General features: G+C 34.8%; 1 protein-coding gene across 1 annotated transcript in view; it reads right to left on the bottom strand.

Annotated features, from left to right (window-relative positions):
- Nucleotides 1-12,904, bottom strand: part of IPO11 (importin 11) — a 217,116-nt gene that overhangs the window by 86,293 nt on the left and 117,919 nt on the right. Inside the window, exons 23-24 of the mRNA XM_036070953.2 lie at nucleotides 9,778-9,857; nucleotides 9,284-9,364 (exon numbers count right to left, since the gene is read on the bottom strand). Of these exons, the coding sequence (XP_035926846.1) occupies nucleotides 9,284-9,364; nucleotides 9,778-9,857 (161 nt within the window). The remainder of the gene's footprint in view (nucleotides 1-9,283; nucleotides 9,365-9,777; nucleotides 9,858-12,904) is intronic.

The following is a 12,904-nucleotide window of genomic DNA, read 5'->3' on the forward strand; positions in this document are numbered from 1 at the left end:
ATAAACCTACATCAAGGCACATCACTGTAAAATTTCAAGACACTAGGAACAAGAAGAAGCTACAAGCCTGGAGAGGAGGAAGAAGGCAGGAGAGTCAGCATGGCTCTGGAAGAGACTTGGACAAGTAATTTAAAGTAATAAAATACCCGATGGGTCGATGTGTCTGAACATACTGAGCAAAAACTACTGGCAAAGAATGTAGTGCATATAAGAAAATAACACTTAAAAAAATTATTAACGCCTAAGATTACATGTTTGTAGAGAAAAGTAGAAGCAATCACATATTTAGATCATTATGACTGTCAGAATATAAATTCACCAACATGTATATCATTCAATACAAACCAGCTGTCAGATGCATTTTCTTTATATATAAAGATAGTTATTATTGCATAAAAGATCCACAGATATATCAAGGCTAAAATGGAATCTTGGTATTCGAAAAGGTTAGGAACCATAGCTAGGGAAGATGAGATTATTTCTGAAAAATTATGTAGGAAAATGCTATTATTAGACTTGGAGGCAGGGGTAGTGAAACAGAATCAAAAGAAAATTCAGAAAGTAGAACTGGTAAGACCAACTGAACAGTTAACCAGAGGTGAAGAAGTTGTACTTACTCCTAATTTATATGTTTGGCCAATGGATACAACTGTGGTCCCGTTAGTAATAATGAGGTTTTGTTGTGGACGTGATGACCCTGAGATATGATTATTTCCACACATGACACTTTACAGTCCACTTTCCAAGGAGGATATAGCAGTTTTGACTTAAAAACCACAGAGTTCAAATTATGACTACTTCCACTGAAGAAGGCTCCTCTATAAACCTAGAATCAAAATCCTTCTGGACATTTTGATCAGCAACCAGTGCTTTCTATTCTAAACAAAATTTCTAAAAATGCATCTAATGACTTCAGTGTTAAAACAATTTTATATATTTCAAGTGAAATGTATGTACACTCACATGGACAAGCAGCTCCCAGAAGCAAATAACTCTAAAGACAACTGATATAATCAAAGATACTTAAAAGTAAGGTAATTTACAGTTATTAATAGAATTTAAATCATAGCTTACTCTTCTTGGGAGGGGAATCATTACGTTCTCTAGGATTTTAGCTTGTTTGATGTATTTTAATCAATTTAGTTTTATTCTGATGCTCAAACTGTTCCATCATTAGCCAAGTGGGAGCTCCTTCAAACTGATTCCTGTATCCTTTTGATGGAATCCCACCTTCTCTTCCTTCTGGCACAAAGAGATCTCTCCAGTTTATCTTGAGTATCTCTTGTCTGAACTCTGGACTCACCCAGCAGGAAACAGTGTTTACAGACCACAGTCTATGTTCTGGGATGTTTACTGCCACTGGATTGACACTGTTTTAGGTCTTTTACTTAGACAGCATTAGGATATCTACTTTCTTTTCCTGTAAAGTATGTAACATAAATTCACCAAATCCAACTGACATTACAGCATTTTACATAAATTCTTTGATTTTATATTTCCGCCTTTCTCTTACATTGAAAACTCTCAGATTATAGTAACATTACCTTGTTTCTAATATATATAACACCCACATATATACTTATGGGTTTCAAAATAACCATATGAATATTTACTAATAACAATAACACTGCTGAATGCAATTTTTTTTTAATTTGTTTTTTTTTTTTTAAAGATTTAATTTATTTATTTGAGAGAGAGAGAATGAGAGAGAGAGAACACATGAGAGGGGATAGGGTCAGAGGGAGAAGCAGACTCCCTGCCGAGCAGGGAACCCGATGCGGGACTCGATCCAGGGACTGCAGGATCATGACCTGAGCCGAAGGCAGCTGCTTAACCAACTGAGCCACCCAGGCGCCCCCTGAATGCAATTTTTAATCACCTTGTGTTTCTTTTTGTTCTGACCTATCCCACCAGGGATCCACATGTAAAATACTATATACTAAAATTACTTGAAATATTCTTCTCCAATGGCTATGGTACCAACACAATAATAGATTCAAATGTTTTAGCTTGTTTTTCATCTTTAGGAACTGCTTTTACTTTATTATTTTAAATCATGTAAAATATCTATTTGGCTCCAAAAACCAAAGTAAAAAACAGATACACATCCTGAAAGATCAACCTTTTACCCTCTCTCCGTCTTCTGCCCACATGACCACCTTTATTAATTTGGCTTATTTTTCTATCGCTCTGTAGGTTGCACTCTTTAAACATAAGAAAACGCTAGACACTGGTCTTTGCTTATAGTCTCAGAATCACTCTAACACTAACACTGCATACAGGCCGTCTTCGTTTCTTTCTAAGCTGCACAGTACCCTTCTGTATGGTTCACCTTATTACCTATTATGAATTATTTTTTATCAGCATTTTGCTATTACAAATTAAACTGATACATATTAGTTTTAATCCATCCCTTTTCTAAATATACTTGGAACAGACCATGTTTTTAAAATCCCTGTGGGGGTGCCTGGGTGGCTCAGATAGTTAAGCGTCTGCCTTCGGCTCAGGTCATGATCTCGGGGTCCTGGGATCAAGCCCTGCATCGGGCTCCCTGCTCAGCGGAGAGTCTGCTTCTCCCTCTCCCTCTGCTTGTGCTCTGTCTCTCTCTCAAAATGAATAAATAAAATCTTTAAAAAAAAATAAAATAAAATAAAATAAAATCCCTGTGAAAAATGCAGGCTTTTAGCTGGTGTCTTGCAGTCAAACCATTTTCTGGTTTTAGGCTTACATGGCAAACAAGGTGGTAATAGCATAGATCCTGAAGTCAGAATGCCTACATTTATATCACGGCTCCAATACTTACTAGGTGTGTGACCTTGGACAAGGTATTTACCTCTTTGTGATTTAATTTCCCATCTGTAAAATGGGGGAAAGAATAGTACTATCATCATAAGTTTATGTGAGGATTGAATGAACTCTATGTTATGTGCTTAGAAATGTGTAGCATACAGTAAATGCTAGTATTAGCTATTACTATTATTATTACAGAATAAATTGTACCTTAAAAATATTTGTGCCATCTTAAATAAGCCTTACCACAGTGAATGAAAGCAACCTGGCTCATTACTACTTGATAAGACCTGACAAGAGAATTTCTAAACTCAAAGTGGTATGTATACATACAGACAAATTTCAAATTAAAGAGATGTTAACAATTTAAATTTGAGTATTTTTAGAATATAATTGTATTCACCTAGATAATTTGTTCTGACTCACAAAATATAATAAAGCCTATTTTTGCTCTTAACTATTTGTTCCAAAAGCAGGCATACTTATCTCTCTATCCAATTTTCGTAACATTGTAATTTTCTGCTTCAAAGAACAAAGCACTTACTTCCAGATACTGTCAGAAACAAGTATAACAGTGACATTTAGCCAAAAATATATTAAAAATGTTATATGGCATACTATATTAAGAAACAGTATCTGAGAGGTATTAAAAATGAAAATAATGAGTTAATATTAAAAACTATTATTATTACACCTTTACTGGAACACTGAGAATAGGAAAAAGACAAAAATGTTGAGTTCTCTTAGCTTTCAAGTACAGGCATAAAAGGACCACTGTCCTAAAATATTCTTTCATTTAAAAAACAAGTAATTTATTCATGATAATTAGCATACTCTTAGTATTTATCATCAATTAAATAATAAAATCCAGTTTCTGAGATTTCAAATAAAATGTACTGGTTTAGCTATAACAATGCTTACACAAAAATAGTGTTAAATGTTATTAGGTGGCCAATTTTTAATTGAAGTCCTTATATCCTATCAATGAACTCCTGCTGGCATATCTACAAATTGGCTTAATCTGTAACTTATGTTAAATGATACAAATTATTTTAATGTATACTTGCATGATAAATGATTTGCACTGAATTTTTAAATCAAATATTATTAGGTACAATTAAGAAACAATGATATCACCTTCTTTCACATCAAAGGAAAAAGGAGAAGCAAAAAGATTTTTTTTCCCAGTAAAGTTGTAAGGGTGGTGTTATACATTATATAAATTTGGAAATTTTCGTAACAAAAGTTTTTTAAAAGACTGTGCTACTATTCCGGAAAGCAAGAAAGAATTAAATACAACTAATTTTATTTATTTATTTTTTACTTTACAGTTCTATTTTATTTTTTTTATTATGTTATGTTAATCACCATACATCATTAGTTTTTGATGTAGTGTTCCATGATTCATTGTTTGCATATAACACCCAGTGCTCCATGCAATATGTGCCCTCTTTAATACCCATCACCAGGCTAACCCATCCTCCCACTCCCCTCCCCTCTAGAACCCTCAGTTTGTTTCTCAGAGTCCATAGTCTCTCATGGTTCATCTCCCCCTCCGATTTCCCCCCCTTCATTTTTCCCCTCCTGCTATCTTCTTCTTCTTTTTAACATATAATGTATTATTTGTTTAAAGGGCCAGCTGAGATATATAATTCTTGATAAAAAATAAAGCTCTAGCATTGTGTAAATAGCCTGCTTAGTATTGAAGTTTTAACTAATGTATTCTTTTTATTTTTAAATAAACACTTATTTAGAAGAAATGGTCAAAAGATGAGGTAGAATAACTTGTTTTTTCTTACAGCCCAAAATCTTAACAACCAAAATAAATTATTTGGCCTCCAAGTACAGTAGCCTATTCTGCCCCGAAGGGAGATTATATAATTAGACAACTATTTAATTATACAGTTAGGTAAAAACAGCAAACACTTAATATTACGTGATTACATGGTAGGCATTGTTGTTAGTGCCTTATACGTGTAAACCCCTGGGATCCTCATCTCAACTCTAGGATACAAGTGAAGTTTTCATCCCCATGTTCTAGCCAGAAGGTGAGGGGCAGAGATGAGGCCGCTCACTGCACCCGCTGTGAAGCAGCAGAGCCAATACTCGAACGCTGGCAGTTTCGCTTTGGTCCACAGTCCTACCTACCGCGCTCTCCTGCTCTACTGCCTCTGATTATGTGATTTTGCAAGAATATAATCAAAAACAAATACTAAAAAGAAAGTAAACATTCTCCTTAGGACATATCCTTAAAAACCTGCTTCATTTTGCCAATGAATTTCACAATGCCCATTTCATATGGCTCAGGACAATTTGTCTTTCAGTAGTTACTAAAAAAAAAGTACAAAAGCAGGAGGAAAAAAAACCTTTCAATTCAAACTTTTTCTCAGAGGTGTTTAAACATAAGCAACAACCTCTTTTCTTAACACTCAGAATATATACATTAAAATTTAACAGAGATTTCAGATAATGCATACTTACAAATTATTAAAATTTCATGTGGCACAATCCCTTATATAACAAATGAAAGAATTTAAGCCCAGTTCTTACACATAAGAACTGTGTAAAGTAGCAGAGATGGATGTGCAAACCAAAGCGCAGGTCAAGAGGAGAATAACACTGGAAATGGGCAGTTAGTATGCTTCAGTTGGCATTTCTACTGGATGTAGGCATATTTGCTGTGCAATCCTTAACGTAAGAATTACGGATTCCCCTTGCTTCCACATCACTTACATTGTATGCATTCAGAGGAAGGAGAATACATAATTTATTTAAGTTAGGATAATGGAAAAGCTAGAGGAGAAACACACACACGTGCGCACACACACAAATCTATAAAGACAACATCAAAATGACATGGCAATTTCCTCTCAAATTTCTATCACTCCCACATAGCCAGTCACTTTTTCCTCGGTTAGAATTAAGGCCATAGTGTTGACTCCTTGTTATCTCTCTACTTCCAGAAAAGAAATTACCACCAAGACAAAAGATGAAGCTAAGATTACATAAGACAGATGAGGTCCTCAGTAAAATTATATATTGCCACTACATCAGTTTGGAAAGGGCATAAATGCATTAGAAATTCACAAGAACATTTTTGTAAACATGTCCAATGTTACTTGTAATCTCTGCAGCTTAGAGAATACTGTGAAAATAGTGGGGGTGAGAGTAGACCAGGCCTCAAGCATCCAGGGTGGTCTCTAGAAGCCACAGATTTCTGTAATTACCCCTTCAAAGACCACATGCTTCTTTCGTAACTGGGGCTTACGTTCTCATGCTTTAACCCCTATACTAAAAAAGAAACTAAAGAATCTATGAAACTAAAATCAGAGTTTTATCATATTTTACCGTATGTGCCCTATTTTTAGTTTACAACATTATCTTGGTTTAAAGTTTCTACTGTGATTTCAAATACAGAAAAGCAAAAAACAGACAGTATGGTGAAGTAATGGGTTTGATAAATGGACTTTCTGGGAAAAATCAGAATTAACCAAAGTTCTTATTTCAACTCCTGTTAAAAGCCTTTCTATATTATAAGAATTCTCTTAAAGCCTAAAGACACTGTTCTAATATGTAAGTCAGTCAAGAATCTTAAGTACCATCTTTAACATCAGTAATGTAGAATTCATTTAAGAATGAATACTGAGATGAGTAATATTCATGCCCCCAACCTGTGGAAAGTACAATAGTCTCATCATCTTGCAGTGTACCTCTGCCTCAAGAGTGACAGTCATCAAGCAGCTCTAACCTTGTCTCCTTTGTAACTGAAAACACCAAGGTCACACACCAGTTTCCTACACTTCTCACCAAACATGATTATCTACAGCTTCAATCACTGCCACTTTTTGCCAACTCTCTCAGAAAACAAACTCCTGCTCCCCTTTCAAGCTAATCTTTCCACAAATGCTCTTGATCCGAAATCCCAATCCCTTGTATTATCTAGAGCCATCCTCCCTTCTACTGGGTCACTTTCATTTACAAAACCTACTCCAATCAAGTCCTCCATACTTCATCCCCACACACAAAAACCATCTTTTCACTTTTTAACAGTAAATGCTTGTTATGGGTTGAACTGTGTCTTCCAAAAAGATATGTTGGAGTCCTAATCCCAGGTACCCGTAAACGTGGCTGGAAACAGCATCTTTGCAAATGCAATTGGGTTAGGATGGTATTTTTAGGGTAGGCCTCTAATCCATTAGGACTGGTACTCTTATTAGAAGAGAAAACAGAGATACAAGGAGAACGTCATGTAACAAAGGAAAGCAGAGACTGAAATGACACATATACAAGCCAAGGAAGCCAAAGCTTGCTGGCCATCACCACAAGCTAAGACAAAGGCATGGAACAAACTTTCCTCCAGAGTCTTCAGAGAGAGCATGGCCCTGCCAACACCTTGATTTCAGACTTTCAGTGTCTAGTACCCCGTGAGAAAGATAATTACTATAAATACTATAAATTAATTTCTGTTGTTTTAAGCCACCTGGGTTGTGGTACTTTGTTATGGCAGCCCTAGGAAACATACAAAGTCTTTAATTATAGGTGCCTCCCTGTCTGATCACTTTATAACTAAAAACTGAATACTAATACCAAGGGTTGGCAAACTATGCCCATGCCATAATTCTGTAAATAAAGCATTAATGAAATACAGCCACACTCATCCATTTACTTATCATCTATAACTGCTTTCAATTCTACAACAGCAGATACAAATAGTTGAGACAAAGACTGTATGGCCCACAAAGCCTAAAACATTTACTACCTGGTCCTTTATAGAAAAAGTGTGCTGACCTATAACCTATACAGTGAATAAATGAATAATGACCAAAGCTACGAAATGCAACCAATTTGAGAGTCGAATTAACAAGCCTTGTAACACGGATATCTGGAGTTTTATTTGTGCGTGTGTACAATAAATATCTGAAGAACAACACATTAAATATTATAATGCTTGAATAAGTTCAAACTGATGATTACTCTTATTAGATGTATAGCAGCTATCATAGTGGTTAATACAAAAGAAGATTTTACCATATGCACAAACTTTTACCCACTTAGTCCCCCAAATATACTGTGGATTACTATGACAATTATTGTGATTAGTTACATACAGCTGACCCTTGAACAAGGGTTTGAATTGCACAGGTCCACATATATGCAGATTTTTTTCAATATAGTACAGTACTAGATATGCATTTTCTCATGAGTTTTTTTTCATTTTATCTCATGATTTTCTTAACATTTTCTTTTCTCTCTCTCTTCTTATAAGAATACAGTATATAATACATATAACTTAAAAGATATGTGTTAATTGACTGTTTATGTTATCTTTAAGATTTCGGTCAACAGCAGGGTATTAGTAGTTTAGTTTATGAGGAGTCAGAAGTTAAACCTGGATTTTCAATGTGCAGAGGGTCTCCAACTCTAACCTTGTGTTGTTCAAGGGTCAATTATACATTTCTTACAATGAACCTCTTTGGGCAAAGACTTTTTAATTTCACTGGGAGGAAATCATATAGTTTTTAGGATCTAAAGAAATGCCATCATTCTCATACGATAAATGCAACTTTGTTATGATAATTAACACTTCACTTAACCATCTTGCATATCTGACCATATCTGACTTAGAACACAGCTAAGAAATCAGGGAAGTGGGGGAGTGCAGGAAGGGTTAACAGCTACATCTTCTTGCAAAGTACAAACATGAAGGACATATGTATATATGTATACATATACATGTAAATATATATTTCATATAAATTTATAAATACACTTACGTTTATAAATATATATCTAATTGATACTATATCTTTAATACATAAATATATACAACTCAGAGCCTGTTCCTATTCTACACAATGATATACAATATATAAAGATAATATATATCCTTAATCTATATAGATATAATGCATAAACATTAACTCAGAGCTTATTTTTTAAAGTTTTTTTTTAATTGAGGTATAACTGACACATAACATTATATTATTTTCAGGTATACAACATAATGATTTTATACTGGCTCTAAATCATACTCAATCGATACAAGTTTCATAGTATAACTATGATGCCAACACAAATTAAAAGTCCCAAATTATAATAAAATTTCTTCCCAAAAGTAGGCTAACCAACTGGAGCAGTGAGAAGTATTACATGTCACCAGCTTTTGGACAATTCCTAAACATTTTTAAAGCCTTGCTTAAAAGTGAGGTCTCAGGATGGGGTGGGGAGATGGACCTTGATTAGGATACCATCAGCAGGGACCTTGTCAGAAATGTGGAATCCACATTATTTTAACAACATCCTCAGGAGATCTGTATCCACATTCAAATTTGAAACCCCTGGCCCAGAATTATAGTAATTGATTACCACTAAAAGAAAATACTGTCTAGAAGTACTCTTCTCCTTGACAATCATCCAAACCCAAATGAAGGTCCAATTTCACAAAATACAGATGAAAAACTTACAACAATATTCATTTAAAATATGACAGTACCTTGAGTACTTGAACTTGACCTTCTGTAGTAATTTCCTTTAGCAGCTCACAAAACGACTGACAGAGACCCACTGCATATGTCTGAAATTCAATCAAAAGTCAAAATATACATATAAATATATTTGCAGTATCAAAACAGGCAAAAATTAAATTTGGAACTCATTACAATCTATTTGAAAACTATATACTTAAGGTCTAAGTATATAAAGTTTCAATTAGAACTCTTAGAAAAAGCTTAGAAAATAAAAATACAGTTTACTGCGATACTGATTTTTATAGAAATATAAGGCTGTATTTATTTATAGAGATACTTTCTGTGTTAAGTAACAGTTCATGGAACTGCATCACATCTGCCCTACAGTGCTTATAAAGTTTTTTCTCCCCTTAAAGTAACTGATCAATCTTCATTTAAAAGGTACCTCTTGATTTCAAATGAGAGACAATCAAAGTAAGAACTACACAAATTTTTACAATGCAAAAACTGTACAACATACCTGTAGAAATTCTGTTGATGATAAAAAGATATAACCATTGATGATCTTAAAGCAGGTTCTGAGATTTTCTGAACTTAGTTCTGCCAAAGAATTTATTTTAAAAAGGACAGGTTAATTCAATGTTCAAAATCAGTTTAAATGAAGCACTTTATTTAAAACTAAGTTATATACAGTTCTTTACAAACCTTCTGAGTGCTGTTCAGACTACTGGGATTCAAACAGCTATCTAAGAACTGACATCAACCTATAACTGAGTACTTCCCCATATACCTGGCACTAGTTAAAAGAATTTAGGGAAAAAAATTAAGCTCCCAGGTTTTTTATTCCTTTCAGAAAACAAGCACATAATCATATATACCAAACTTTCATTTCAAACTACGTTTCTAGTGCCAGCATGGTAAACGACAAGGAACTGGATTTTTTTTTTTTTTTAAGATTTTATTTATTTGACAGAGGGAGACACAGCGAGAGAGGGAACACAAGCAGGGGGAGTGGGGGAGGGAGAAGCAGGCTTCCTGCGGAGCAGGGAGCCTGATGTGGGGCTCGATCCCAGGACCCAGGGCCCACGACCAGAGCCTAAGGCAGACGCTTAACGACTGAGCCACCCAGGTGCCCTGGAACTGAATCATTTTACCATCATATTTTTACAAGTGCTTAAATGGTTCACTCAATAAGCATCTACTGAGTGCTACTGCACTGGCACTGGATATGATATGCTACTTATGAAAAGAGTCCTATTACACTCCAAAAACTTTCAATACTGTGTTTAGATAATTCTCAATCCTTGGACTCGTCTTCAAATCTGCTCTCCTGTAAGAACTTACACATAAAAAATATTCTTAAAAATGTAACTATCAGGGGTGCCTGGGTGGCTCAGTCGTTAACCGTCTGCCTCTGTCAAATAAATAAATAAAATCTTTAAAAAAAAAAAAAAAAAAGTAATGAGAATACTAAGTAAATTAACACTATAAAACAGATTTAAAGGATTTTAAAAACAAGCCCTTAGAACTAAGTTATCAGAATTATTTTTAGTGATAGCTTTTGGTTCTATTTTTTATTATTATTTTTTTAATTTTTTAATTTTATTTTTTTAATTTTTAAAGATTTTATTTATTTATTTGACAGAGAGACAGCGAGAGCAGGAACACAAGCAGGGGGAGTGGGAGAGGGAGAAGCAGGCTTCTTGCCAAGCAGCGAGCCCGATGTGGGGCTCGATCCCAGGACCCTGGGATCATAACCTGAGCCGAAGGCAGACACTTATCGACTGAGCCACCCAGGCGCCCCTTGGTTCTACTTTAAATTCCTCTGGTTCTACTTACATTTAGGAAAAAGGATATAAAATGAATTTTAGCCTTGTATTTATTCACACACTTAACATATCTTAAAAATCATTAACTTAAACATCTAAATAGTATTCAATATTGTTGGTCTTATGTACTTTATTTATTTATTTATAACTTTATTTTTTATCGTTATGTTAATCACCATACATTACATCATTAGTTTTTGATGTAGTGTTCCATGATTCATTGTTTGTGCATAACGCCCAGTGCTCCATGCAGAACGTGCCCTCCTCAATACCCATCACCAGGCTAACCCATCCTCCCAACCCCCTCCCCTCTAGAACCCTCAGTTTGTTTCTCAGAGTCCATAGTCTCTCATGGTTCGTCTCCCCCTCCGATTTCCCCCCTTCATGAAAATGAGAAAATTCCTGCCAACAGCTTTATTTCTACTTATAAAAAAGTAATAGCTATCATATTCAATAATTTTTAAAAATCATAGATACAATGACAAAGAATATGTTTTCACTGATAAGAAAAGTAAGTATTCATTTTGATTTATAGTCTTAAAAGATTAAAATAAATATTTTGGTTATATTTCAAAATAAATTCTAAAGCTAATATAAAATAATGTATATGCAAAATGTTACATGTAAAAATGAGTTTTGTGATACTCAAGAATATGATACTCAAGAATAAAGGTAACACTGTTGTCAAGGTATACTAAACATGCACAGATATAATGTGTAAACAGAATTTCTTCATTTATCGAAGCAAATATACATACCATAATACATAAAACAAATTACATACAATGTTTGTTTTCAAAGAGAAAGCAGGAAACAAACTAATTCAATAGCTTCCATATAATCTATATTCACTGTTACTATCTGTAAAATACAGAATTTTTAAAATTTTTGAATATTAAAAAAGCTTAAATCTAGTATTATCACAAGGATGAAATTTTAGTAGTTCTTGATTTAGTTAAGTAACAAATCCTTCATTGACTGTGGTTGCTTTTTCTTTTAAAATAGCAGTAATATTGGGGCGCCTGGGTGGCTCAGTTGGTTAAGCGACTGCCTTCGGCTCAGGTCATGATTCTGGAGTCCCGGGATCGAGTCCCGCATCGGGCTCCCTGCTCAGCGGGGAGTCTGCTTCTCCCTCTGACCCTCCCCCGTCTCATGCTCTCTCTATCTCATTCTCTCTCTCAAATAAATAAATAAAATCTTAAAATAAAATAAAATAGCAGTAATATTAACAGTAATAGTAATACATATAATTGCAAAACAAATAATCTTTACTATGTGGCAGACTTTTTTTTAAAGATTTATTTACTTTTATTAGAGAGACAGAAAGAGCACGTGCATGTGTGCACACCTGTACAAGCAGGGAAAGGACCAGAGCAAGAGGGAGAATCTCAAGCAGACTCCCCACTGGGGGTGGAGCCAGATGCGGGGCTCAATCTCACGACCCTCATATCACGACCGAGCCGAAATCAAGAGTCGGATGCTTCACCGACTGAGCCACCCACGTGCCCCACCAGACACTGCTCTAAATACATATCTAAATGCATCAACTACAGAGCTTTCTATGGTTAAACTGTACTACAGTGCTTACCTAAATCTACACTCAAAATACTGTCATAAAGTCTTAGTAGGGTTAGTCAATACTTTTTAAGTCTTTTTCCTGTCTACCCACCCTTCTCTTGTTACACTGTAAAGGTCAGGCATGCTGGATTTGGGGTCAAATAACATAGGCAAAGTGAAATCACTGTATAACGTCACCCATAAGCGAAAACGGCTGAATCCTGTTCATGACAAAGTTGACAATGGCTCTGGTTGAGGTTT

The sequence above is a fragment of the Halichoerus grypus genome, chromosome 2 (genome assembly GCF_964656455.1).
Source record: "Halichoerus grypus chromosome 2, mHalGry1.hap1.1, whole genome shotgun sequence".
NCBI classification, from domain to species: domain Eukaryota; kingdom Metazoa; phylum Chordata; class Mammalia; order Carnivora; family Phocidae; genus Halichoerus; species Halichoerus grypus.